The 27,846-nt window shown below is 37.9% G+C and overlaps 1 protein-coding gene across 2 annotated transcripts in view; it reads right to left on the bottom strand.

Moving 5' to 3' along the window:
* LOC136031955 (sorting nexin-17-like) overlaps positions 1 to 27,846 on the bottom strand; it is a 59,738-nt gene that overhangs the window by 8,287 nt on the left and 23,605 nt on the right. The window contains exons 4-8 of one of the 2 annotated variants that reach the window (XM_065711966.1): positions 24,731 to 24,906; positions 18,735 to 18,897; positions 17,119 to 17,328; positions 14,169 to 14,354; positions 6,791 to 6,877 (exon numbers count right to left, since the gene is read on the bottom strand). In XM_065711966.1, the coding sequence (XP_065568038.1) occupies positions 6,791 to 6,877; positions 14,169 to 14,354; positions 17,119 to 17,328; positions 18,735 to 18,897; positions 24,731 to 24,906 (822 nt within the window). The remainder of the gene's footprint in view (positions 1 to 6,790; positions 6,878 to 14,168; positions 14,355 to 17,118; positions 17,329 to 18,734; positions 18,898 to 24,730; positions 24,907 to 27,846) is intronic. The other variant, XM_065711967.1, reaches the window with a different exon arrangement.

Raw genomic sequence — 27,846 nt, 5'->3', positions numbered from 1 at the left:
ATGCGGCATGAGCTCTAGCAAAATTCTAAGAATCAATAGACTGATTTAAAAGGAAAATAAGAGGCTTAATGACGGTTGGGATTTAAAATAAGAGCTCTCAGACACGAGTCCTTCTAAATATCAAAATTCATTAAGATCTGATCACCCACTCGTAAGTTAAAAATACCTCATTTTTTTCTAATTTTTCCTCTCCCTTCAGCCCCCCAGAATTTCGAATTGGGGAAAACGACTTTACGAAGTCAATTTGTGCAATTTTCACGTTTTACAAGATTTTCGGTCCCCCCAACTCCCCCCAATGACACTGGAAACAGTCGGGATTCAGAATGAGAAATCTGAATTACGAGGTACTTTTAAATATGCAATTTCAATAAAATTCGATCACTCCTTCGTAAGTTAAAAATACCTATTTTTTTTCTAATTTTTTAAAATTAACCCTCCCCCCAACTCCCTCAAAGAGAGCAGATCCGTTCCGGTTGTTTCAATCACGTATCTAGGACTTGTGCTTATTTTTCCCACCAAGATTCATCCCGATCCCTCCACTCTAAGCGTTTTCCAAGATTTTAGGTTTCCCCCTCCACTCCCCCCCCAATGTCACCAGATCCGGTCGAGATTCAAAATAAGAGCTCGGAAACACGATATCCTTCTAAATATAAAATATAATTAAGATCCAATCACCCGTTCAAAAGTTAAAAATACCTCATTTTTTCTAATTTTTCCGAATTAACCGTCCCCCCCCAGGATAGTCGAATCAGGGAAATCACTATTTCTGATTTAATCTGGTCTGGTCTATGACACGTCTGCCAAATTTCGTCGTCCTAGCGTATCTGGAAGTGCCTAAACTAGCAAAACCGGACCAACAGAACGACAAACCGACAGAATGGTAAATACCAAGTGCCTTAAAAATGAGCAAAATCAAAATTCTGCAAAAATGAATTGATTCCTGATTCAGTATAAAACGAGTAAATTCATAAATTGCTAAGAAAAAACCTAACTACAGATTAAATCAAAAAAGAGCCAAGTCTAGGTTATGAACTGACTCGGTGCAAAACCAAACCACGCCCAGACTCACTGCAGAATTGACCAATTCCTTACTCGGTGCAAAAGGAGCTAAGTTCTCATTCTGCGCAAAAACAAGTTAAGACTTGTTTGCACAATATAACATGCACAAATATAACTCAACTTAGTGCAAAACAACCTCGTTCAAGTAGAACAAACCCAGGTGATGGGCTGGCCCAGTGCAAAACGATGCAAGTGCAAACACGAGCTAGTTCTAAGTTATGAACGAGCTAAGTCCTAACTGGACGCAATCGAGCCCAGTTCTCACGCAAAACATATTCCGGCCCAGACATGATTGGGTGCAAAAATGTACCAGTTTAAGCTATAGAATTCTGGAGAAAAGGCACAAATATAAGCTTGATCCCGACTCGGTGGAAAAATAAGCTAAGGCTTGACTCGAGAAAAAAACAAACTAAGTCCTGAATTGGTGTGAAGTCCAAGCTATACTCACTCATACACCAATCTCATCTTTTATAACAAAAAGTTAGTCTTAAATAGTGCGTTATTTAGACAAAAGAAAAGCAATTATTTCCAATTAATATGAATGGATGCACAAAGTGGGCTCGCGGTATCTGTCATAGCGACCCTCCCCTCAACCACCAGCTTTTTAGCACTGGTGGGGATGTTGGCATCTTATTTGAGCCGGAAAAGCGCAAGGATAATTAATATGTATAACTAGAGGCACATAGCAGGCGCATGATACACCACGTCCCAGCTATTTGGCAGAAAGGTAGGCGGGTTTGTTAGATCAGCTTAGAACATAATGAGCAAGTGGCTTTGGGCAACGGGACATGAAAATGATCATTACAGAGGCGTATAAAACTTCTCCGACCTATGCACACGTAACTTCTGAACACCATCTGTCTTTCGTACGATAAATTCTGGATCCACCTAAAATTTAATGGATACGTAGCTTAAGGCGAGAAGACTTCCCCAAGAGTTTCAAAAACCTATGATTGCTTCCATCTATGAATCTATCAAATCTGCCAGCACCTGGGCTGTGAAGATCACTGATTTCCCATTTCGCATGTAGGATGGTAGGAGCCGTAGGATGACTTTCATTAAGATTCTCAGAAAAATAAACCCGAACTCACATAGTTTTAGTCGAGATCACCCTCCTTTACGAATGCAAACTAAAGAAGTTTGAAACCGTTTGAGCACAGTTGCCTACGAAGCATGCTATTCATATATTTTCATCAATAGATCACTGAACTACGTCAAAGAAGCACCATCAAAAGAGACGTTAGTTCGGTATCAAAGCACGACATTTCAAATGGCTGTCATGTTAACTAGACAACGACTAGACCAAGAGGTTCCAACGAAATAAGTAAAAGAAAAAAAATTGGTAATTTATAAATTCATCGCACAAGAACATAATTCTGACAATTAAAGTAAAGGAAACTGGAAAACCTTAGCAATCTTGAACCAGACTAAACCTTATCAACAAAAAACTTTTGTTACCTTTTGTTGCATAACTCCATGACATACTTATAGTATCGTAAAATAAAAGACTTAATTTTGGAAAATTCTCATAGGTATCATCAATCAACAACTTCGAAGGATTTTATGTGTAGACAATATTGTTAAACTGAACATCAGTTATCCTTCTACTCATTTTCAGTATCAGAATCAAGCGCAATCTATATATATATAAATAAGTTGTCTGTCTGTGTGTCTGTCTGTGGATCAGGTGACGTCATGTTTCTGTGTTGACTGACGCCATGAAATTAGTTGTCGTCATTTTTGCTTTGACGGTGACGTCATTCAAGATATTTAAGACATATGTTCACGTAGAAATCTATTAATGTTTAAGTTTACAATGACTGATGAACTTACCATGGCAAAAGCCGATGAAGATGCTCAAAGAGTCTATGCCAAAAAACTTGCTGCTGATAGAGAAAGTTAGAAAAGAAAGCTGGTCGTCCAGATTTATTTATTACATTTACATGTAATCAATCTTGGGACGAGATACTGCAGCTTTTACTTCAAGGACAATCGGCGGTTCATAGGCATGACATTACGGCCCGTGTCTTCTGGCAAAAGTTGAAATCACTGATAAACTACATTGTAAAACTTGAAGTGTTTGGGTCAGTGCGATGCTGGATGTACTCAGTGGAATGGCAAAAACGAGGTTTGCCACACGCACATATACTAATCTGGCTACATAAAAAAATTACTTCGAACGAAATTGATGATGTGATTTCCGCTGAAATACCTGATAAAAATGTCGATAAGGGGTTACATGATATTATTGTAAAAAAATGATACATGGACCTTGCGGTGCACTGAACGAAAATTCACCATGCATGGCCAAAGGAAGGTGCACAAAGCAATATCCTCGACTTTTAGTATCAAACACAATTACTGGCAATGATGGTTATCCACAATATAGAAGAAGATCTACTGAAGATGGTGGTAAAACAGCAATAATAAAGAAGCGTAACGGTACCACCATCGAAGTAGATAACCAGTGGGTTGTTCCATATTCCCCATTATTATCAAAAACATTTAATGCACACATAAACGTTGAATACTGTAACTCCGTAAAGGCAATCAAATACATATGTAAATACGTCAACAAAGGCAGTGACATGGCAGTTTTTGGCTTGCAGCCCGAAATCAAAGATTTCGATGAAATCGTACAATATCAGGCTGGAAGATACATAAGCAGTAATGAAGCTGTTTGGCGAATTCTTTCATTTCCGATACAGTAACGTAGTCCAGCTGTTGTTCACTTAGCGGTACATTTACAGAATGGTCAACGTGTTTATTTCACGGAAACCAACGTGCAACAAAGAGTCCTGAATCCACCGGATACAACATTAACAGCTTTTTTTCGCTTTGCAAAAATGATTCTTTTGCAAAAAAACTGCTGCATACTGAAGTGCCTTCGTATTACACGTGGAATACTAAAAATAAAGTATTTGAACGTCGAAAACAGGGTAAGTCAGTCGACGGCCAACCTACCATCTTCAAAGATACCACGATAGGAAGACTCTACACCGTTCACCCCAATCAACATGAATGCTTCTTTCTACGCCTGCTTTTGGTGAATGTACCCGGTCCGACATCCTTTGAGTATCCTTTGAATTTATTGGAGAATGACCAACACTGGGATAACTGCATCAATGACGCGTGCGAAACGTCAACCCCAAGTCAAATTCGTGCATTGTTTGGCATCATTTTAACAACTTGCTCTCCATCAGCTCCTACAGAGTTATGGAAAAAATATAATTCAAAAATGTCCGAAGATATACTCCATCGAAAACAGTTAGAGACGTCAGATATGACTTTTGATTTTACATCAGAAATTTATAACTACACTTTAGTTGTTATAGAAGATTTGTGCGTACGTTTGGCAAACAAACCTCTTCAGGATTTGGGAATGCCTTCACCTAACCGTATCGCTGCTGTTTCGACATGTGTAGAATTGGGTCGTGAACAAAGTTACAGTACGAGGGATCTATTGTCGTATGTACAAAATAACATTTCCAAGTTAACGTCGGAACAAAAAGACATTTATGATACGATAATGCATTGTGTCGATAACAACGTTGGAGAAATTTTCTTTTTGGATGCGCCAGGAGGTACTGGTAAAACGTTTGTGATAAAACTGATTCTGGCATCAATTCGATCAAAAAATGATATAGCGTTGGCAATTGCGTCGTCCGGAATAGCCGCAACATTGCTGCCTGGTGGAAGAACTGCTCATTCCGCTTCGAAATTGCCTCTGAACTTGCATTCTACAGAAACTCCCATGTGCAATATTTCCAAATCATCTGGGATGGGTAAAGTATTGCAGCAATGCAAACTTATTATTTGGGATGAGTGCACAATGGCACACAAAAAATCGCTCGAGGCTCTGGATCAATGCTTGAAAGATTTGCGAGGGAAGTCGAAACCCTTTGGCAGCACATTAATATTGCTTGCGGGAGATTTCAGGCAAACATTACCTATAATACCTAGATCAACTCCTGCAGACGAAATGAATGCTTGCCTGAAAAATTCTAATTTATGGGCACACGTAAAAACATTAAAATTAACTACAAATATGCGTGTCCGATTGCAAAACGATGACTCTGGTCAAACATTTTCAGATCAATTGCTGCCAATGGGAAACGGAAAGCTCCCAGTAGACTCAATTTCAGGACGTATACAACTAGCTGCTGATCTGTAATTTAGTGACGTCCAAAAATGAATTGATTGAAAAAGTATTTCCGAATATTCTAAAAAATTATAAAAATACTAAATGGCTAAGTGAAAGAGCGATCCTCGCACCCAAAAATATAGACGTCCACAAAATCAACAATATTGTTTTGACCAAGATTCGAGACCAGGCAGTCCTTTACAAGTCAGTCGACACAGTTTTGGAACCAAATGAAGCGGTTAATTATCAATCTGAATTTTTAAATTCCATAGATCTTTCAGGGTTTCCACCACACGTGCTACAACTAAAAATAGGCGTACCAATAATACTTTTAAAAAATATAAACCCACCAAAGCTTTGCAATGGCACTCGACTTGCCGTAAAAAAAAACAATGGAAAACCTAATAGAGGCCACAATCTTGACAGGGCCTTTTGAGGGTGAGGCTGTTCTTATTCCTCGCATTCCCATGATTCCAACGGATCTGCCTTTTCAATTTAAAAGATTGCAATTCCCAATTCGATTAGCATTTGCAATCACCATTAACAAAGCTCAAGGTCAATCATTAGAAAAATGTGGTATAGATCTTAATACTGATTGTTTTTCCCATGGACAATTGTACGTTGCATGTTCGAGGGTCGGTAAACCTGACAATCTATTTATATGACAGCGAAGAATGTTGTATATTCGCAAGTTTTACGCAGTTAATTTGTATTTTGGAACCAAATGAAGCGGTTAATTATCCATCTGAATTTTTAAATTCCATAGATCCTTCAGGGTTTCCACCATACGTGCTACAACTAAAAATAGGCGTACCAATAATACTTTTAAGAAATATCAACCCACCAAAGCTTTGCAATGGCACGCGACTTGCCGTAAAAAAAAACAATGGAAAACCTAATAGAGGCCACAATCTTGACAGGGCCTTATGAGGGTGAGGCTGTTCTTATTCCTCGCATTCCCATGATTCCAACGGATCTGCTTTTTCAATTAAAAAGATTGCAATTCCCAATTCGATTAGCACTTGCAACCACCATCAACTAAGCTCAAGGGCAATCACTAGAAAAATGCGGTATAGATCTTAATACAGATTGCTTTACCAATGTACAATTGTATGTTGCATCTTTGAGGGTCGGTAAACCTGACAATCTATTTATACGCACAGACAATGGGACAGCGAAGACTGTTGTATATTCACAAGTTTTACCTAGTTAATTTGTATTGTATCTATCTATCTATCTATCTATATAAAAACGAGTTGTGTGTATGCATGTTTGTTTGTTTGTAAAAAGAGCGTTTGCATATGACGTCATTATTAGTACATACGGCTTTGTATATGGACAGACAATGGGAAAGCCAAGAATGTTGTATATTCGCAATTTTTACGTAGTTTGAAACACATATATAAATCTATCTATATTCACAGGTGGGACACAGGGACACAACTACAATAGCGCGTAACTAATATGGCGCGTAACGACTTACGCGCGCGGGGGGGGCTTGGGGGGGCGCGAAGCGCCTCCCCAACAGCTAGTTTGTTGATAATATCACTCTAACTAAAAACCCAAAAGACCCGTATCGGTACTTACCAGAGATGAACTAGATGACGATATTTCTTGTTTGCTACCGTCCATGCGAATATAAGGCAGAGTGTTTTGTGTTACTATTTTACCAGCCTATAAGACACCATACGTGTATAAGTAAAATTATTACATATACGAATAAAAAAAACAAAAAAAAACAACAACAAAGAAACAAAAGACAAACTACTAGCGAAGAACCCCAGTGATATATTAGTAGTGACATATGTCAACTGGACATGCATGTATGCATGTCCAGTTTTTCTCCTTACGTAAAATGTTTTTAAATAATATCCCATTTACGCTATTTTATTGCTTCAAAAAAGCTGAAAATCCCGGCAACATGACTATTGGTCTTAAGATGGACGCCACCGAGTAAATTATCCATAAAGCAGATGTTTTTTTTTTCGAAATAGTTGATCATCCTATACGGCAAAAAGCACGTTACTGAATTCTTAAGATTTTGACTTTCTGATATGTCAAGGATTCATTTTTGTTTTGTCAATATTAGTTAAAAATAAATTAGGTCTAAGTAAAAGTCCTTGGGTTACCCTTTCAACAAAATGATTTTGAAGGTGGTCCGTCAGATTTAACAATTTAGATTCCGCTAGTATGGTATAGACAAAACCTCAATCTCTGGTTTCCGCTATTACCAAGCTTAAAGCGTCACGAGCGAAAGAAAAACGTACTGCATATAAAGGGGTAGGGGAGACCAACAACAGAAGCAAAACCAGCAAGACATAGGTAATTATGAGAAACCAGTCCAAAAAATTGGATATTTCAGAACTTGCTTAAAGCTTTATACAGGGCTCGGAATGACTGCTCGCTAGAAAAGGGACTTAACAACCTGTCAAGGAACTTTTAGGGACGAAAAAAGGACGGAAAAGGACCAAAGTGTAAATGGGTTTTGATTACCATTCATGGTCAAAACATTGCTTTACTCATGAATGAAAAGCGAGGGTCAAATCTCCCCAAGAATCATCAAATTCTTTAGCCAAGAAAGAAACTCATTTTCCAGGGAAACGGGTCAGAAGTCTTTGTTTTTCAATTCACTTTTCGTTCAAAATTTCAGTTATGTTTATTTAAGGCAAAAAAAAGCAACTTCAAGACTAGAAACAAGTAAAAACAATTCATAAAACTTCAGATTGCAAGTGATCTCATTCACTTCTTCGACCTCTTTGAGATATTGGTTAACTTGCTTGTCAGGTCTGTCTTTCTCTTTTGTATATCCTTTTCAGCCCGCTCTTTTTTTCTGTTTTGTTTTTTTCACCTTCTCACGTTTTCACGACACCCTCTTGTAGGGAATTGGCCAAGATGATGCCCACTGAATCCTTTGAAGCCACCACTCTCTGGAAGCAATTGGTGGTCTTTTTCAAAAGGGTATCAGCAATTGGTAATTTTTGTTTTTCAGAGGCCCCCTGTTTTTGCAATGATTCCTCAAGTCTATCTAGCTCTGTTTTATAAAGATGTCAACTAGGTTTAGCTCCCTTTTTTTCTCTTGGTCTTCGTCATTTTTGTTTAGAAGCTTATTCTTTTGCCTTGCTCTTCCCATAGTCTTAGTATTTTGACCAAGCCGACCTAGTCAAAGTCAACTACTTTTTGGGAACAGGAAGCCTTTGGGGTTTGCCTTCACATGTCTTCACTTCACCAATCACACAGAGCTTCACATTCAGGACTCTTCCTGACATGGAGGCTCTGTCCAACAGAAGGAGTCTTCCCGACAGCGAAAAACCCTCTCTACGTAAGCACTGCCATGCGATAATGTCAACATAGCTTTTAAAAGCTTCAACAAAAGCGTATACTTTTGCCAATCAAAAGCATCCATAATAGAGAAGATTTGATACCAGTAATGGTCGACACGTGATGGCGTTAGTTCTACCGAGTTCACAGCTTGCAGCAATAACTATTCACTTCTAACATCGCCAACACTTACCAGGATATCTCGAGCAAGCACAACTATATCTAATAGAATTCTAGGTATTTTCCTTGCTGTGGGATCAAGGCACCTAAGCGCTCCGAGATGGCTCTTAGAAGAGATGGGACACTTCTTGATCGAGTGTTGGGCATCTGCCTTGAAATGCCTTTGCATCCTTTGATGGAAACCTTGTCTCTTTGCCAAGGTAGTTACTGAGCATCTAATTCAAACTTAACTTTCTCACCTATAATAGGGTCCTCCAAATAGTTGTTCAGGTTCTCAAGGAAACGGGTAGAAATTTCATCGGTAGAAATGAGAATGTTTCAGAAGAATGATGTAATTTCGTAAAAATCCTGGGGGGCAGGGACATTGGAGCCAATTTTGAAAATTGAAAAATGAGGAATATATTACCATAAAGGCAAAGATATACTAAAGAAAACCGCCCTGTTTATTTGGATGCTTGAATTATGCAAGATTATCTTAGTTTTGACAAGATTTTTTGCTGAAACTAAATTTCGACTGGGGGCAAGCTGAGGTCTGGGAGGGGGGAGGTGGCGAAACGGGGTCTTGAGGAGGAAGTTATCCCCACTACCACATAGAAAATTACGGCCTTTGTTTCAGATTTCTCACAAAAACAGAAAGAAGTGAGTTTTAGATTAGCATGATAAGCGTGCACAAGGGGTTCGTTTTTCTGAAACACCGATGTCAATTTCGTAAAAAGCTCAGACAATGAACTCATGAATTCGAGTTCTGCAAGCTTAAATTTCCTTTTTAGGTAAATTACAATCTTGAGGTAATTTGCTAGCGATGCGACGTTCTTCAAGAGTTTTTTCGATGGCAAGTAATGCGAAAAATACTTCAAGAGTGCCGGCCACTGATCCATCGTACAACAAACAGCAGGATGCAACGCCAGCCATTTTGTTGAGACTTGCTGATTGAAACTATTGCATGGGACACCTTTTTTATTCTAGCATTCTCAAAAATCATCGTATCTTGCAGCCCGGTCAAGTAAAAAATGCCACAAAGACAATACAGTTGGATGACGCCTCTCCAAATTCCTGGAACCCTTTCATGAATGCGTTGTACCCAACATGGATTACACGTTCCAATGTTCGCAAGCTCTTTTGAAGATTTTTTCTTTTTCATTGGATTAATTTGCAACCACAATTAGTGGCACTCAGCCCATTGCTACCTATCATTATTAGTCTTTCAAGAGGTAGATTCTCGCTCCCAACGCACTACATTATCTTTTTTACAATGTCCTCACCAGTTGTTTGTCCCATGAAAAACGTCATCAGATGGCGGCTCACAACATGGTCTCAACAATCTGTAATCCTTTTTTTTTTCACTATTTGTATTTTCGCCATATTAAAGAACAAAGTGAGCTTCACCCATGTCCTTCAGAAGATTCTGTTTACAGTCTGGGTGAAGGGCATCAGTTATCATGGACACAGCTTCCTTCACATGTATGAACATCCCAGGCGGTAGCTTACCAGGGAAAATTGCTTCAAAGACATCAATAATTCCGTCACACAAAGCTGATGACATCAAAGCTTTCAAGGACTTGAGTATCAAGATGATTTCTTCTTTGTACGCAGCATCTTTGTCACAAAACATCTCAAGAGTTTTACCTTCATTGCTGGCTGATGGCTCTTATTGATTGGGACTGTTGCCTTCCAGATCGAGACAATCGTAACTGTATCGGATTGAGATGGATTGAAACCTGTTTCTTGGGTTCGTCCAATGAAGCATGCTGATTCAATGTGTAAAAGCCTTTGCGACAGCTAAGGTTTTCCATGCTGCATTTTGCAGGAAAAAGAAAAACTCATCATCACCAATGCTACACCCTTCGTTTATCTTCCACTCATGTTTCCTTTACTTAACCAGGAGCTACAAAATTTGCAGTTGCCCGTTGTCTTTCCAAAATAAACTTGAGAGACTCGAAAGCGAAGTAGGTTTAAACACAGCAGAAAAAAACACTGAATACAAGATTTTGGCTATCTGAATATTCCCCTCGTGGCACTCTCCTATTCTCACTCAACCTGCGATTAACTAACATTTAGAGGGAAAGAATATACAATTTATGCCATTGGAATCATCACCAATCCTATACTACATGTCAATTCAAAAAAAAAAATCATACTAGTTTGGTTCATTCTGTGAAGCTACAGGAAATTATCTATCCTTAAACGTTACCATGATATGACCAATTTATCCCACCCACCCTATAGGCAAATGTCACTCTCTATCCTCGAATGGTGCGTCAATGTGACCTAACTATCCCAACCACCATATAGACCAATTCTCAGCAGCTATTAGCAGCCAATGTTTACAACAGTTATAGACACTTTGGCCGCAGATAAAGTTCCCACGGTTTCTGTTGCTTCTTTCGTTACTGCAACAGTGTAACCAAAAGGCCAGTAAAACCGGATTTGTGGAGAAGCTAATATTATCTAAAGTAGGTTTTTCAAATATATCATGCATCAGTTTTCAAATATACCATACTCCCAAAAAGGAAATTTTAGGGACTTCTGGGGAGTTAAGGGACATTTCTGCATAAAAAGGGACTTGAAAGGGACTTCAGCCCAAAAAAGCGACTTTAGGGACTAATTCCGAGCCCATGGTTAACGAAACCTAATAAATTTGACAAGTCTAAAAGAAGGATAAGACCATTATGGAAAGGTTTTAGAGGAAACATACTACTGTAGATGCATACCGATTAAAAAGCCTAGGACAAAGGGTACCGCAGATATCACAGGACAAATAGATCACCGAATAGAAAGGAGACACCAAATAGAAGGACACATAAAAAGGGGACAAAGTCTTAGCAGAACAAATTGATTTTAAATATTTCCAACACAATTGCCTATAAGGACATAACAAAGTGATTGATAATACAAATTTAGGAATATTTCTTAAGACCGGTAACAACCTTTTCTTATTTGAATTTACAGAGAAATTTGCTAGAACACGTTAGCAACATGATATATTAGCTGACAAACATTCACTAGGTAATATTAGCATTATTTGCTTAGTTAATAAAATAAGAAAACAAAATTTATTAAATAAAATTAATCTAATTAAAATAAGTGGTTTTGAAATTTCATAAACCTCTTATATTAAGATGTGAAACATATTCACATTTGGATATATTCCAATATAATATATCAGTGTAATATATCCGTATACCGATATATCATTTTCCGATTTTCTGTCAGTTTCGGTCTATAAGCAACTTACGCTGAAGTACTTTCCTAAGCAGGATGAGCAGCTTACAATTAGCTCAGTTAGTTGCTTAACTTCCATCCGGCCCTGTTGGTAAATTCAAGGCTTCTCCTCTAAAGCCATCATACAAGTATTTCGGTATGCCTCCCTATTTGCCGCAGTGCCCAGCAGTATCGGGAAACGGTGGTTAGAAAAACTTTCCCAACAGCGCTTAGGAGGTCATTCTCTTGGGCGCGAGGCATTAATTCTTACTTCAAAGGCTGTTTCGGGCAGCTGGACTAAGGAAAAAGGCTGAACGTGCCCAAACCATCGAAGCTAATGGAGATGGATGGACAGCATGATGGTTTGAGGGTAATCCAACGAGGACAGTAGCTGTTCCCTTTGTACTTGGTCAAGGTAATCGATGCCAGTGAGCTTTAGGAGCGATTTAGTGTCAAATGCCACCAGTCGGTGCTAGTCATCGCCTTTTAGACTCCATACCTCTGCTCCATACGTTGCAGCTGGAACCATTAAGGCGCCGAAAACTCAGTTTCTACCAGTTTTAAGGGCAGGTGTTTATTTTTTTTTTCAAATAGAGCGCAGTGACTTGAAGCATAAGGGGGCAAAGGCCAGGCGTCGTTTGATGTCTCTTGAGGAGTCATTTATGGATGTCAGTACACTCCCTAGGTAAACAAAACTGATCGACTGAGTTTATTATAACAGTTTTTTTTTTTACGATTCACTAGTGAGCTTACTTTAGGAGTCTAAAGCAATTGATGGTACAATTAGCATCTGAAGACATCCTCATAACCACTACTGGGTGCAAATTTAACTTTTGAACAAAGTCGTCAAACAATCATTTATTTCACAAAGGTTGCATATTGTAAAATATATGCTTAATCTTTAAAATAATCCGATACCCCAAATGATCGATATTGGAGGTAGAACGCTGCATGTCGTGACAAAAGTTCGCTTTTCACCACAGTCATTAAAAAGATGCATTATCCATAAATTTAAATCCAAGGTTAGGTTTAGAAGTCCTTACATCCTGCCTGGTTTGTAGGTAATATTTTCGAAGTCAATATTTAATATTTAATTTTCCAGATGGTTTCGAAGAAATACAGTAAAGTTTACAAGTAACTACCAAAGTCTGGATAAAATTTTTAAGCCAAGCTAATATCTTGTACCTTTAGCTGTCCTTAAGATACAAATATCATCAATAAATGCCACTTTAGTTTTACTAATTGAAAATCTTAAAAAAAATCCAAAAACTGAAGTTTTCCTGGGATAATTTTAAATTCGTTATTTCCTTATGTTAATCGTACGTTCGGATACTACTGAGTTGGGTCTCAGTATCACTATATTATTTACCCTCAGCGAGGGATTTTCTTTAAGTAAGGAAAATGATTATCAATACCAATCCAGAAACTACAAAAACACTTCTGTGCTTGAATTTAATTTACAGTTTGCCTACTTCTTTTCCCCACGAACTGTCTTCCCAGCAAAGCAAAAAACATCATTTTAGCCAGTGGGTACGATGGAAGTACAACAATCATACAGCTTTGTTTCCTTTCTAGTCAATAATATGAACAGTTATCTGAAGAAAGTAGAAAAATGCATAGAAGGGAATCGATGGTGTCTTAATATGGGCATAACAAGAATTAAAAGCTACAAGCAGGAATGATAGAGCAGCCTTACCCAGGACAGCTATGAAAACTCAAAAAAACTTTAATTAAATTCAAATTTAATTTATTGATATTCGGTTTGAAAAAAAATAATTGGAAAAACTGACGGCAAAGCCAAAGTAAAATCCGACCTTAAAGGAAGTCTTATGATACCTTTTGGTGAACGTCAGCCTTTTAGCAGTACCCGATGATGGAAGTGAGTCTTTTGATAGCGCCCGAAGTACAAAGATAAGAGAAACAAATACTGAATATTTACTTTGTCTTTTAACACTGGCTTGAAGATTTGGTTTGGTACTGCTACATAGCCAGTTAACCCGAAACAAAGTTAAGGCAACCTCTCTTATCTCTTCCACATTCCAGAATAGCGACTGTTCGTAATATTGGAAAGATCGCCGTGGTATTTGATTAATATTTCTGAGAATGGATTAACTAGCTCAAGATTAATCAAGAGGTACTACGTGCTGGACACATAACAGCTATCTCTTTTTTTATGTAATTTCTCATTTTTATAAGAGGGCTAAATTTTGTTTAGTTTTCTTTTTCCTGTCAGTAGGTTTGCTTAGAATGGTTGCAAGTGTCTTACCTGTTCAGAATTGTCCCCATTGGCTTTCTTCACAAGCTCTTCAACCATCTTTTGAAGGGTGAGGGACATGAGAACAACTTGACTACTTCGTACCGTAATCCATCGATGCTTATTTTTGCTCATCAGGTATTCAAAAGACAATTCTAACTGTGCAGTATTACTTGAGTTTGTCCCATTTAATGCATCCTAAAATTAATCGAATGAGCTTGAAATAATTTTAAAATGAAGGAAGATGAAAAATGACATTTCTTCTTTATTTCAAAAAATAAATTGTATAGTTCAAAAACCTTTCAAGAAGTTTAGTTACACAGACCAGTCTTAAAAAACGAAAATTATTGCTAAGAGAATTTACCATAATAAATTTAAACTCCAGATTTAAAAACATTTAACAATAAACACATGTTTCCTTTCTGCAAAACAATCTATCAAAAACACAACTATTATATTCATATCAAGTTTAATTTTTTTTTAATTGCTTTTATATACAAGTACTTTTTTCCCAAGGAAGAAAAGAATAACTTTATGGTTGGAAATCCTCGGTATTTGTCCATTACAGTTGAGCTCAATGAAGTGAAGTATTGTGACAAGTGGCTGTCGTTGGGGCCATTTTTCCCTTCAGCTTGTTATAGCAACAATTCAGGAGTTAACTCAGTTTTGAGACTAGTAATTATTCAGTTTGTTTTTCGAGTGTGTACCAAACACAGAAGTTGTCTGCCGCTTTGTATTTATCAGGTCTTAAGGAGTTTTGATCAACATAAAACAGAAAATTGTACCACTTGGTTCAAAAGCAGATTTTTCTGTCGTAAGCTGACTTTCTAAAATCACTACTGAGGAAGGAGAAAACGGAGACCTCGAATTTCTTTTGCACAGAAGGAATGATTAAGATGCCTGAGCCACAGATAGACTACTAAACACATATAGGCTCATGAACGTTCCAAAACAAATGTGTATAATGGTCCTAAAACAAGGTCACCAAAATTGTTGTTTATAACTGTCCGACGGACTTCCCTAGCCATGAATTACTTGATGAGTTATTACGCGGAATAATTGTACCCCAGTATCAAACATCCAAAGCCTAGGGAATCTCGAAACTAGCGGACAAATACCAAGCAAAACAAAACAGCAATAGAGATCCCACAGAGAAACTCTTACGATGCACCACAAAAATGCACACGAGCCATGCAAAAGAAATCATCTTTAACATAAAAATCATTGAAAATAAGATTTTCATAGGATTTTGCAAAGATACTGCACCTAAAATTAGCCTATTTGCTAAAAATACCACAGCCAAGACGCCACAGATACGCCAAAGTGCATCGAGGCAGTCTGTAGCTTTAACTTAGCTCGCTTTGCACTGAGGTTCCTTGTATAATTCCTGTTTAAACAAGCCGCAACACTCCTACCTTTCAGCTAAAAAGTTAGTGGTTGAGGGGAATGGGGTCTGGAAGGGTCACAGGCCCATTTTCCACATCTAGTCATCCACATTTCTACTACTTGGATGATCTTATTTTCAACCAAGTAAAACGTGACCACCTTTTCTACTAAACTGTGTCTCTAAAGGATGAAAAAAAACCCTTTTTTGTGGAAAAATTTTCTTTTGGGCTTAATTAGCTCTACTCTCGGAAAATATTTGGTTGGTCTTTTCTTTCTTCTGAGTGAAATAGCTGCCAATAAGTGTTATCCAACGGTATTATGGACTATGAGGGTAATAAAAGGCAAGAGAAAGAGATTGAGCGTTTTCTGAATAGTTTTCGCCCAGAAAAAGTGCACAGGATACTTTAGTTTCTGAAGAAATGAGCTCTCAAGTTGTTCACTACGAAATGACCACAACAACCGGAAAGAAATAACATAGGAGACTTAGCGCTGTTTAATAAATCAAGGTTACTGCGTTGAGTCTGTCTTACCCCACTGAAATAGAACCATTAAATACTGGTGAAGGGAGGTATACATCCAGAATTTGTCACGTTTGTAGTTTCAAAGGTTATACTGATATATGCAATAGACTACGTAAACTTATATTCGTCAGTTTACATGCTTGTATGCACCAAGACTCCTACCCATGTTTGGAATCACCGGGATCGATATAGTTTAAAATCCTTCTAACCGACTATTTTACACTTTTCAGAACTTTCTATTTTTGTACACGCTTTGGTTGGAAATATTATTTAGATTTGGAATCAGCATGGTAAATTCAGCCTGTTAGAACACATACACTTCTATTGTAAGACTCCAGCTCACCTTCTCAAGTTTTAATCAACGTATATATTATCATACAAATTCGATTCAGATTCACAATCATCAGAGTTAATTTTCCCAGAAACCATACCCACACCTACCATACAGAAACCATACCACTACCTCAGAACGTCCACCCTGCTGTCACGTTTTAAGCGTCTAGGGTTCAGACGAATAGGTAAATATGTATTCAAATTTTATCATTTTGCACACATTATTGGTCCCCATATCCATTTGAGATTACAAAAAGACTCTACATTTTATCACTTTTTACACACATGCCAAACACTTGAATTCAAGCGCAAATAAAAATTGAATTCTTGCACAGACCACCAGCGTAAATGGTTCGTCTGGAATAAAGCCATTAGTTTATTTTTGGATATTTCTTATTTCTCAACGTTGATTCCAAACAATAGGTCTTGATGTGTGCATGTGGAATGATTGAACCCTAATATTATTCTTTTTTTAGGCAGGTACTCAACCTCATGGGTTTAATTTTCGTGCTAAAAACTGGACATATTTTCCTTAGTTAGGTTTTATTCAAAGTAAGCTTTCGTATATGTCTCTCTGTATTCTATTTCTGAAAATAAGAAAAAAAAAGTCTACTTAGTTGTACATATCAAGTGTAAAGAATATGGCATGAGACCAAACAAAATAGAGAACTAAAAACATGAAGATTTCTTATTTAAAAAAAGAAAAAAAAGTTAGGGCTTACTCCTAATGTTGTTATACGCCAGCATCTAATCCTCGTAACCTTAAAGCACCATTCTTGAACTATGTCACCTGTAGCACCGCAAATCTGAAAACACAACTCTTTGTTTCCAGCAGATACTATGGCCATAGAATCAGGTTCAGGAAAATCACAGATGCAGGGCATAAACTGGACGTAATTGTAATGTTTCAGGTTTCGAGCAAATTCCAAAAACTAAAAGAGGAAAAGTACTCGAGTAAGCTTCAACTGATGTATAATGATATTGGTTTCATTTCCTAATGTCACAAAATCAGTTTTATGGCCACGGCCATTCTAAATGAAATCACCGAAAGCATCGGAATTCGGAAGTCAAAACTAAGATCGAAGATCTTCGGGTTTTAATCTTTTTTTCTTTTTAGGATTCCCCAATGTGTAAGAGTTTATGTCATCATGCAAAAAATAATATGTTCAGTCTATCCCATAATTTGTTTGTAGCAAACTGAACCTTATGAACCTTTCTGTATGAAAATAATGAGGCTTTTATGAACCTAAATTGTGATAGATGAGCCTCAGGAACTGTCATCTATAGACAAAAAGCGGATGCGGGCAATTTCATCATTGGTACATATATTATGTTTCTCCGACTTTTTTTCTTTAACTAATGTAAATGCTTAAATATTCGTAAAAAAAATAAAAAATAAAAAATAAACAGTTGTTGCTTCGGTGCTTTATTTATTCGTTCTGAAAAAAAGAAGACAAAACCAAGGACGACTTTCGCTCGTCGACTCTATGATGAATCAGCTCGATCTTTCGTATTCCTCTTCTCTACTCATTTTTCAACTCAGAGCCTTAACTTCGCTTTGTACAAGGCCTATTTCCTCACAGTTTTTGAAATCTATGTTAGTTTTTTTTCTGCTTAAATAAAACAAATTAAATAAAATAATCAAAGGTTGTACAATTAAAAAATATATTTTTCTACGCCTGTTATGTTCTACATAAAGGCTACATTCTGTTGAGATTTCAGCTCTCTGCGCGACAAAGTGTCAAGACCATTTTGGGTTCCTACCTGCAGAATTGTCTTCGAATGTTCTTACCCATTAGTATATCCAAGGCAGAGATTATCTACTATTAAAACTTCAGCTATATGAGAGACAAAAATACCAAACCTCAAAAAATTCTTCCTAGCACCCCATCCTCCAAATCTCCCCTGACATACCAATTCAGTGTTCCAATAACATAAAGAATATATCCCGAAAGAATGAAGCCGATCGGCCTAGTAATCGCCAATGTTTAACATTTTTTTTAGACTGTGTTCTTTGAAATTAAACAGTCCAAAAAAACAAGGTATCCATGTTACTTTGTTCGACCCCTCATTTAGTACGTTTGCAAGAATATTCCCCCAAAAGTAAGAACTCATATAAAAAAAATGTATGAAAAATTTCGACTATCAGATGCTAAATAATTTTTTAGAAACTTAGATAGAATGCACACTAGAATGCACTTGCGCCCATTTTACATACCCAAAAAGAACATATAACTGGGAATTTGATTTTATTTATTTTTTCTACTATAGTATTTATTCAGTCGATTTGGCCTTTAGATGCTTCAAATAAAATAAAACGTGAATCAAAAGCATCTACCTTTAGCCGATCACCTCTTCCTTGATAAAGGCGAAGCTTAATGTCCTGGTCTTCAGTTGCATGAAGCCACCCATTCTCGAAGTCGGCAACAGTCTGAGCGTACAACAGATCCAAGGCCGAGGCATTTAACAAAAATCGTGCATCTGCCGACAGGTCCCAGGTGCTATCAACAGAATAAAGATCTTACAGAATAAAGATACTATTACCATGTTTGGACAACATAAAGAAAAATGCTTACTGTTATTTTTGTTTTTAAAGATATTCAACAAATGTATGAATGAGTTATTACTACCGAAAACACAGCTCTTGCGGTTTAGCCAGGATAATGGATAGACTTATTCAACAATAAAGGAGTGCAAGCTCATAATGTTATAGACATGCAATAGAACGCTAATAAAACCCTTGAGTAAAAAACAATTTTTTTTCCCAGCGTTATCAGCGATTTTCTCCGCTTTTGTATTCCGATTAGACTAAGTTCGTACAGAATCCATCAAGCCCGACCTAGGCTTTCCACATTCACAACCACCATTCGGTGTTAGAGCACGTCGCAACCAATATTGAACTACTGGGCCAACCGCGTTGTTCTGTATTTCTCTAACATTTTCCACCGATATAGCAGCTCTCTCAGGACACGTCAACACATGCATATTTTGCTCACAGAGTACATTCATCTATAATCAATATTTCACTTTCACTTTTTACAATATTTGCTTGAAGGAGAAGAAAAAGTAGAATTTTAGTCTTATTCAGAATATTGTCGCAAAGCACAAAATAAACAATAATCCATTAAAGAAAATAAAACCTTAAGGTAGCGATTTAACCACTCTACAAAAAAAGAAAACAAAAAGTCACGAATTGTGACAAAAGCCTGTCAAATCTTTTTTTTTCAAATTCACTAAAGAAGTCATGAAAAAACGCAAAATCAATAGTTAGGTTACGACTAAAGAAAAACCATAAAAAAATATACTAGTTCTTTACAAAAAAAGAAAAAATAATAAAACAACATTTTGCTAGGTAAAAGATATTCATCAACAGTCAAGAGGCATCAAAATTCATCTCAGTCAACTGAGTCATAGTTTCAGTGGGGACCTTCCCCAGGCCACTCAGTGCATCCCGACGTGGCGGATAGGGGAACACGCTAAAGATGTGTAGGGTACCTCTACCTCTATTGATAAGAGGCACAGACCAAGAGGGACCTAAATAGTTTCCCTTCCAAAGGCAAATCCGAGGCCCAACTCCAGTGCACTATTGGAGTTGCTAACACCTTTTTTTGACATCATTCCAAGAGTGTGCAAACCAGTTTTCTAAGATATCACGAATTTCAAGAATAATGCCTTTTTTGGTTTTGCGTAGTCACTCATGTTCTCGGTGAAACAATACAATGAATACAGACGGGCCCATATCCTGCTTTCCGAAAATTCCTGGCATTTTTCGGAGAATTTCAAGAATAATACGTTATCTGATATTGCGTAATCATTCATTTTGTCGGTAAAAAAAAAATACAATACGTTCTGTGACAGCCCTTATATCTAGTCCTTTGAGATAACAACTGAGCCAACAGCATTTTTAGTTTCTAAGCAGTTTTCCACTGATTTTATGAAATTTATGGCTAATGTAGGAATCGAATGTGAGGCCCATTATATCCTAGGGTAAAAGAACGACACGTTACTCAACATAGCTATCAGGTCATTGATGAAATTATGCTCTTAGAAATACATTCTAGGCAATCAATCAATTGTTTGACCCCATGTTTCCCTCAAGGTCTCAAAGTCCTCCTCCAGGTACCCACTGCATCCCACCTCAATTTTTCTTAACTTCATTTTTATTCTCAAATTTTTTTTTTTTTTCAGACTGAGACATTTTTAGACACACAGGAACACGCTGGACACACATAAAGCCCACTGAACCTGGTCATTGTGCCCAACAAACAAGAATTCAGCTTTTACAAGTTCTCTGGTATCCACGAAATCCTTTGACCACCACTCATTAAACGTCCACAGTCTAAAATCTTCTCGTTCAAGAAAACTACCTTCTTCTTAAAACAGCAAAGATCTGGAGGTACAACTAGTACTTCTCATTGTGCTTGTGTGTATGACTTTCTGGTTACCTGTGTTTTTTGTCTCTCTCCCACCGTACTTTTGCGACTGAGCGTCTGTTTGTATGTTTGTGCCTGTCTTTATCTGTTAGTACGTGTTTTTGTTGCTATCTTTATCTCTGTGCTTGTGTAAATGAGCGGCTGTTTGCTTTTCCCTCTCTTTCTGAGCCAATGTTTGCTTTTTTATGCAACTGTCTCATTGGTACCCTGTGCTTGGTCACTGATAGTAGTTGGTGTATTGTATGCTTTCGATCAATGTTAATTATGCACCGGGATGATATAACAAACTACTTTCGACGAATAGGTATCATTAGTTGCAGATATAATGACAAACCAATTGTAAAATGTATCATCCTAAGAATCTTGAACAAGGAAAAATGCAGTGCTCTTAAACGAGAGGGTGTTAGACTAAGGACTTTCAATAGTATGTGGTCAAAGAATTTCATCTATACCAAAAAACGCAAAAGCAGGATTTTCTTTATTGGCCACAGTGACCAGGTTCAGTGTGCTTTTTGGGCATGCGTGGTTGGAAATTGGGAAGAGGACGATGTGCCAACAGATTAACATAGAAAACACTTTTAAACATGTCCTTTTGTTCTGGGAGTTGATGTGGGAAACGTTCCAGTGAAACCTCATGTTTTAACCGGAGCCTATGACATTTTTTTAGCGATACATGGGATCAAGGAGCTAAGTCAAAATTACAGTAATTTTTTTCTGCAACTGTAAAAGCATACCTCCCGACCTTTACTGTCACAAGAAGAAGATAGTACCCTTAAATAAGAGGATGTTAGACTAGGGAGGTGCCCATGAGTTTGGGTCCCTACATTCTCATCCAGGGCTCCACGTCCCCCTCCTGTGTCCTGAGTCCTGCTCCAGGGCCCAAACGCCCCCCCCATCGATTCCTTAACTTCGATTTTTTTGGACTTAATTTCTATTTTTTTAAACGTAGATTTCTTTCGGACACAAGAACAAACTGGACGCACATAAATCACACTCGACCTGGTCACAGTGCCCAATAAAAAAGAATCCAGCTTTTGCAAATTCTCTGGTATCAAAGAAATCCTTGAACCACCATTCTCGTAAATCAGGATATGGACCTTCCTGTATTCATTGTTCTTTTTTTTTTTTTTTTTTTACCGAGAACATGAATGATTACGCAATACCAGGTAACGTATTATTCTTGAAATTTGCGAAATTCTCGTAAACTGGTTTGCACATTCTTGAATTGATGCCAAAAAAGGTGTTAGCATAACCAGTAGTACACCGGGTTAGAGCCTTAGTTGTAGCTGTTGAAGGGATACTACTGACCAAGCCTCTGCAGTTCCATAAATTGAAACAGGGGCACCCTTATCTGGGGGTCATAAATAAAGGTGGAGGAGGAAGGATGCAGACTTAGCTGGACTCAGAAGTGGACACATCCCGTTAGATGCAAATCTTCATCCAGCAACGGGTTAAAATGCATGGTACTGCGGGATACCATCATGGGAGGATCTTCTTAAGCAGAAAAACTTTGAAGAGGGCACGCACACACATGAGGGCATCAATGGTCCCTGCTAGAACCAAAGAGGATTGGCTTGCCGTTGCTTCGGAAGTAAGCTAAAAAAAAAAACTTGTCCTGTTTACTAATTATGATGGGCATTTAATATGATCACGAACTAGGGATACCACTTCAAATAACCGCGCCCGGGAAACCGATAAATAAGTTACTGCGTTCAGGAAAACTGACGGACAAGTTACCACAATCGGGGCAACCGATTTATAGAGAGCCAACAGCGTTGGAAACCCATTTAGACAATATTTGACAAGTCCGTTTAAAACGGACAATAGATCGGACTTGTATACAAGACATAGACCCAGAATCGAAAGATCAAAGCTTTGAACACTTGCAAAACCAGAAAAGAAAGACATTCTCCTCCACAAAGCAAACCGACACAAGTGAGATATCATTGGTCTCTCAGAGACGTATCTACCAGATGTCAGTGAAGAAAAGATAGGAGAAACAATCCTCCTACTCACTGGCAGGCAAAATGGAATACAAAGGCATGGAGTCGGCTTCTTGCTGACAAAAACAGCAAGAAAATCTCTCATGTCAGTGGTGTCTGTATTGGAAAGACTGATGATGATCCAGCTCTAAAGCAAGTTCAGAAACCTCTGTCTGGTGCAGGTTTACCCTCCTGGTTCGTCAAGGTCAGAATAGGAATCTGAAGATTTTCCATTCATAATCAGCTGTGAAAAAGGAGAAACTTGAACCCCATGCTACGTGCAATGTTAACATAACCAACCATATGACTATGCAGGAACCTAAGATCCATAATGTGTTAAGTAAGCTACATGAGGTGATCAACTGACATGTCAGCTGACATTAGGTGAGAGAGGTAAGCTCGTATCAGTGTATTGTGCGTTAGCGCAACAGGTGTATTGATTTGCTTCTTTATGGTTTTTTAGCATTTTCATTTCAAAGATGGTATGTTCTGTGGTGCCCCTACTGTAGGGTCATTACTAGCCAAAATATTTGGGGGGGGGGAGGAATTTCACAGACCGGCTGGTTATTTTTACAAACTATATTTTCTAATACATAGCATAGTGTTCGTTTTGAAGGCGATGCAAACAATGTATCGCTAGAAGTATGAAGGGGAGAAGCAAGGTGCAGACCAGAGAAGGACTTAGTGAGGAGTTTTCCACCTCTACAGGTGTTCTCTAGGATTGCCTCCTCTCACCAATTTTTTACTGCTTATTCCTAAATAATGCACTGGCCCTTGTCCCTAATAATACGGAAATAGTCTTGGAAGGATACCTTTTTAACCTACTTGAATTTGATGAGTACACTGATTGTCTGAATGGAAAGCTCCAAGCCAGCGCAAACGCTATCGACGAAGCAACTAGTTCCTTCGGAACGAAGATAAAGGCCAATAAGGCCAAGGTGATGAGAGTATCAAGACATGCAGTGACTCGTCCCCCCTCAGCAAAGTTACTGTTCGGGACGAGGAAATCGAATGGGTAGACAAGTTTATTTAGCTAAAAAGTGTTCTGACATCCACAAACAACTCCTCGAGATATATCAAACGACGCCTAGTTCTTGTCTCTGCATGCTTCAAGCCACTGCGCTCTATTTGAAAAATAAATACCTCCCTTAAAACCGAAGATGCAATTCTTCCTTGCCTTAGTGATTCACACCATGGTCACAACATGTGGAACAAAGACATGGGCTCTAAAAGCCGATGATAAGCACTGACTGGCGGCATTTGAAACCAGATCGCTCCAAAAGCTCAGTGGCATTACTTAGCTTGACCGAGAACGAATAACTATAGTCCTCCTTGAATTACCCACAGGTGATTCAAGAAATTAATTCAATTAAGTCACAGGTAATTCAAGTAATTCAAGAATTTAAGAAACTGTATGCCAGCATCATACTTACGCTTTGAGCAATTATACTTTTTTGAACGGCTGGTTTCTTATGCAAGATATACGTTTCATACGCAACAAATTTTTTCGTTGCGACCGTCCTATGCCTGTTTTAAAGGCCTAGGGATAATCTTGTTAGTTTCTCGACTTATCTCGACTAAACCTATCACATTTAAAATCTGTCGAATTTTAAAATATATTTAACATTATGGCTAGCAATCAAATATTGTACTGTTTCCTATTGAAAAAATTTAGAACTTTACCTTACAAAAAGAAAAATTTTTAAGTAAGAGACATGAAACGTGACTTGGCGTATCTCCCTATGATTTTCAGAATTAGAGACGAAATTTCAATGAAACTACAGCCACAAGTCTAGCAAAGTACAGGTTGCTAAATCCAGAGATTCCCCTACATTGAGACAAAAGCGGATGGAAGTAAATGAGAAAGAAGTAAATAAACCGCTTAGTTAAAAGCAACGAAAGAAGAAATTAACACTCACTATTTTCGAATGACTAAAAGTACAGCTCCAAAAACAGAACGAAGGGCTAGGTAAGGCGATTCAAAATCCTGCAGTTGCTTTACTAATGAAAAACTTCCATTATCTTCTCTTCGTAAAATAAAAAGAGATAAATCACCAAAAACCTCGGCTGGTATCCCAAGTTGCTCACAGGCTTTCTAAAAAACAAATAACTGCAATTCAAAACAGTCAAGACCAAACAATTTAGTGAATTAATCAATAAAGATACTGTGTTATTAATATCATTTCAATAAATTAACTAGTAAGTGCAATCTATAATAGCAATTGGCTGAGTTCGATTATAAACATGGAGCGATGTGATAACACCTTTAAGTTCTCAGGCACCAACAGTTTACGTAGCACAGCGCCTCCAGCGCGACTACTGATGATATTAGGATATGGTATCGCGGTCGGGACGGCACCACGGGTTCTACAAGTGAGCCTTCGTTAGAGTTAGTACTGTGGGCATGCCAAGGATGTAACCAGTAGCGCTATGACAAGTGTACTTTCCGTGGTATGTATGTATCCCGGTCTGAAGCCACAGTATCTACCACCAAATTATTTTTTTTTAATTCTTAATTTCTTTCCGAAGACTTATCTTCAATAATACAGGACCCTCTCCCTGTACCAAAACTCTGCCCTCTTGCTCTCTCTAGACTCTACCTAGACCAGTCGAGAAAAGAAGTCAAAAATAAAAGTAGAGAAAAACTTACTATACAGATCAAAATGACAAAACGAACTAAAGCTATAAAACAACTCAAACGACCAAAGGAAATGTATAGCCCCTTCAAATTGAAGAACAAAATTTACCCTTGGCTTTTCAAGCTGTTTTTGTCTCATGTAGAAGTCACTCGTAGCCTGCATTTTTCAGAGGAATAAGAGAGTAATCTGCGCTTTACTGAAAACAAAATACATTTTTAATGTTTTCAATCTTTTAGCTTTAATACATAAAAAATTAAATCTTAAGGAATAAATATCAATCAATCAATATCTTTATTGACCAGAAAAACACACAAGGGTTTAATACGGAGTAGATGAGAAGACAAAAAAAAAAGAAAAAGACTGCGACGCTGCTCAGTCACGGTTAGTGGCTCAGTTAACCTGTAGGCTTACACAAGTCTTTTGCTTCTTGCCCATAGGGTATACACAAGAGAAATTTTGTGAAACATTCACGGATCTAATAGTCTTTTTATCAGTAGCTGTAAACATATTCCAAAATGGAGTCAATGCAAGGACATGAGGCGTCGCAAAAGCGTTGTAGACACGGGCGAGAAGACGCCTACTTTAGCAAGCTCCAAAGCGAACTAGTACACCAAACTCTTTTCTAAGATTCTCACTTAGATGAGAGATAAGTGGAGCCCTTGTTGTTTTACACAATCCCCTATCAGGAGATCGAGATACTTAAAACAAGCAGATAACTGAACACTATGATTTTCTAACTGTACGCATCCAACATCACCGGCAGATTTGCCGAAACCAGGACCTCGCTTTTCGAAGCCTTAAAATTGAGACCAATTTCGGCATATTCCATTCTAAACACACGTAAATTCTCATGAACAGATGATACAGTTCTACTTAAATTCAGGATGTCGTCAGCGTGATTGAGTATGGAAAGCTCCAAACCATTAAAAAAGCTATTCTAGCCTTTTTCTGGGGTGCAACCACCCTATTATTATTATACAATGGTGACGAAGTAACCCAACTCTGGCGGATTCCTTTCCAAACTCAAATTACGGTTTTACACATTACTCCATGACGAGTAGGTACTTTTAGGACACCACTTAATCTCGTATACCGATTTTTAAATACCCTCACAACTTAACGATTGGAACTTCACAGCTTCGCACCATATAGAAAATGGCAATGCACACTAGACTCGAAAGCACGAGAGACATCATGAGCCACAAGAACGAGAAACTCGCCACTATTCTCTATATTCATCCGAACGTTGTAAAGTATATAATGCACATGTTCCCAACTGTAGCCTCCCTTAAATCCAAACTGGTTGTCTGGAATTAAACAAGCCTTAATTTATGTCCTTAATCCCTAGTAATTCCAGTAATTTACATAGAACAGAAGAAACTATTATAGACCTATAGGAACAACATTGCCGGCTATCTTTTATCCTTTTTCGGAACAGGAATCAATGTACCGACACAAAAAGAATCGGGGACAATATCAGAATTAAAAAATGATTTCGTAAAACAAATGCAGATGCTGCAGTAGTATATCGCTAGCATGTAATAAACGAAAACCACTTAATTGATCGTAACAACGCGGGAACTTCTTTCGAAGGTGAATGATAGCAATACAAATATCAGAGGCCGTAACTACAAAACCAATATGAGATTCAGTTTCAACTAGACTATACACTAATCGTGATTCATAGCGGGTTCTAACACTAGATCAGGTGAAGAAAGATTCGCTGGTGAAATAGTCGATCAAGTCAATCTCACTTGGAAGCTCTGAAGCGATACCTCTTCACTTTTTTCCCCCGATGAATCTCTACATTTCATTTGGGTTAGTTGCGAGAGGCTCGCTCCTGCAGTCAACAGCCTCAGTTTTGTGAGTAGCGAGGCCCTTAGCAGAACGACGTTTCGTATATAACCGTATGTAATTAAAGGCACCAGATTTCGACCGGCCGAGATCATTCCGTGTTTGGTGCCTAAACTTGGAAGATTTACAACTTTGCTGTAAAGCCAGAATTATTGACCAGCCAGGTATTTCTGAACCTGGACAAACTTTACGTAAAGGAACGGCACATCGCTCAGCACAACACATTGCATGTGTCATGTCACTCCAGTAAATGTTGATTAAAATTTTTTGTCCGATTCGGTAAGTTCTGAGGATTGCTGCAGCAGTTGGAAAGTAATCTTAATTTCATCAAGTGTGGCATTTAGCTCTGCTTTATACATAACAGCATCTATTTTCTTCCAGTCACATTTGAATTCCCACTTCTGTTTCTTTTCATCTGTTTAAAAGAGAACACTATCAATAACAAAAGAGTTAGAGACTGGTAAATGACCCGATACCGATATGCTAAAGTCAACATGGTTTGAGTCATTCGCATGTCAGTATATTTAACTGACAATCCACGG

The sequence above is a fragment of the Artemia franciscana genome, chromosome 10 (genome assembly GCF_032884065.1).
Source record: "Artemia franciscana chromosome 10, ASM3288406v1, whole genome shotgun sequence".
Classification (NCBI taxonomy): Eukaryota; Metazoa; Arthropoda; class Branchiopoda; order Anostraca; family Artemiidae; genus Artemia; species Artemia franciscana.
Note: the sequence above shows the minus strand (reverse complement) of the source record. Positions and strands in the feature narration are given on the sequence as shown.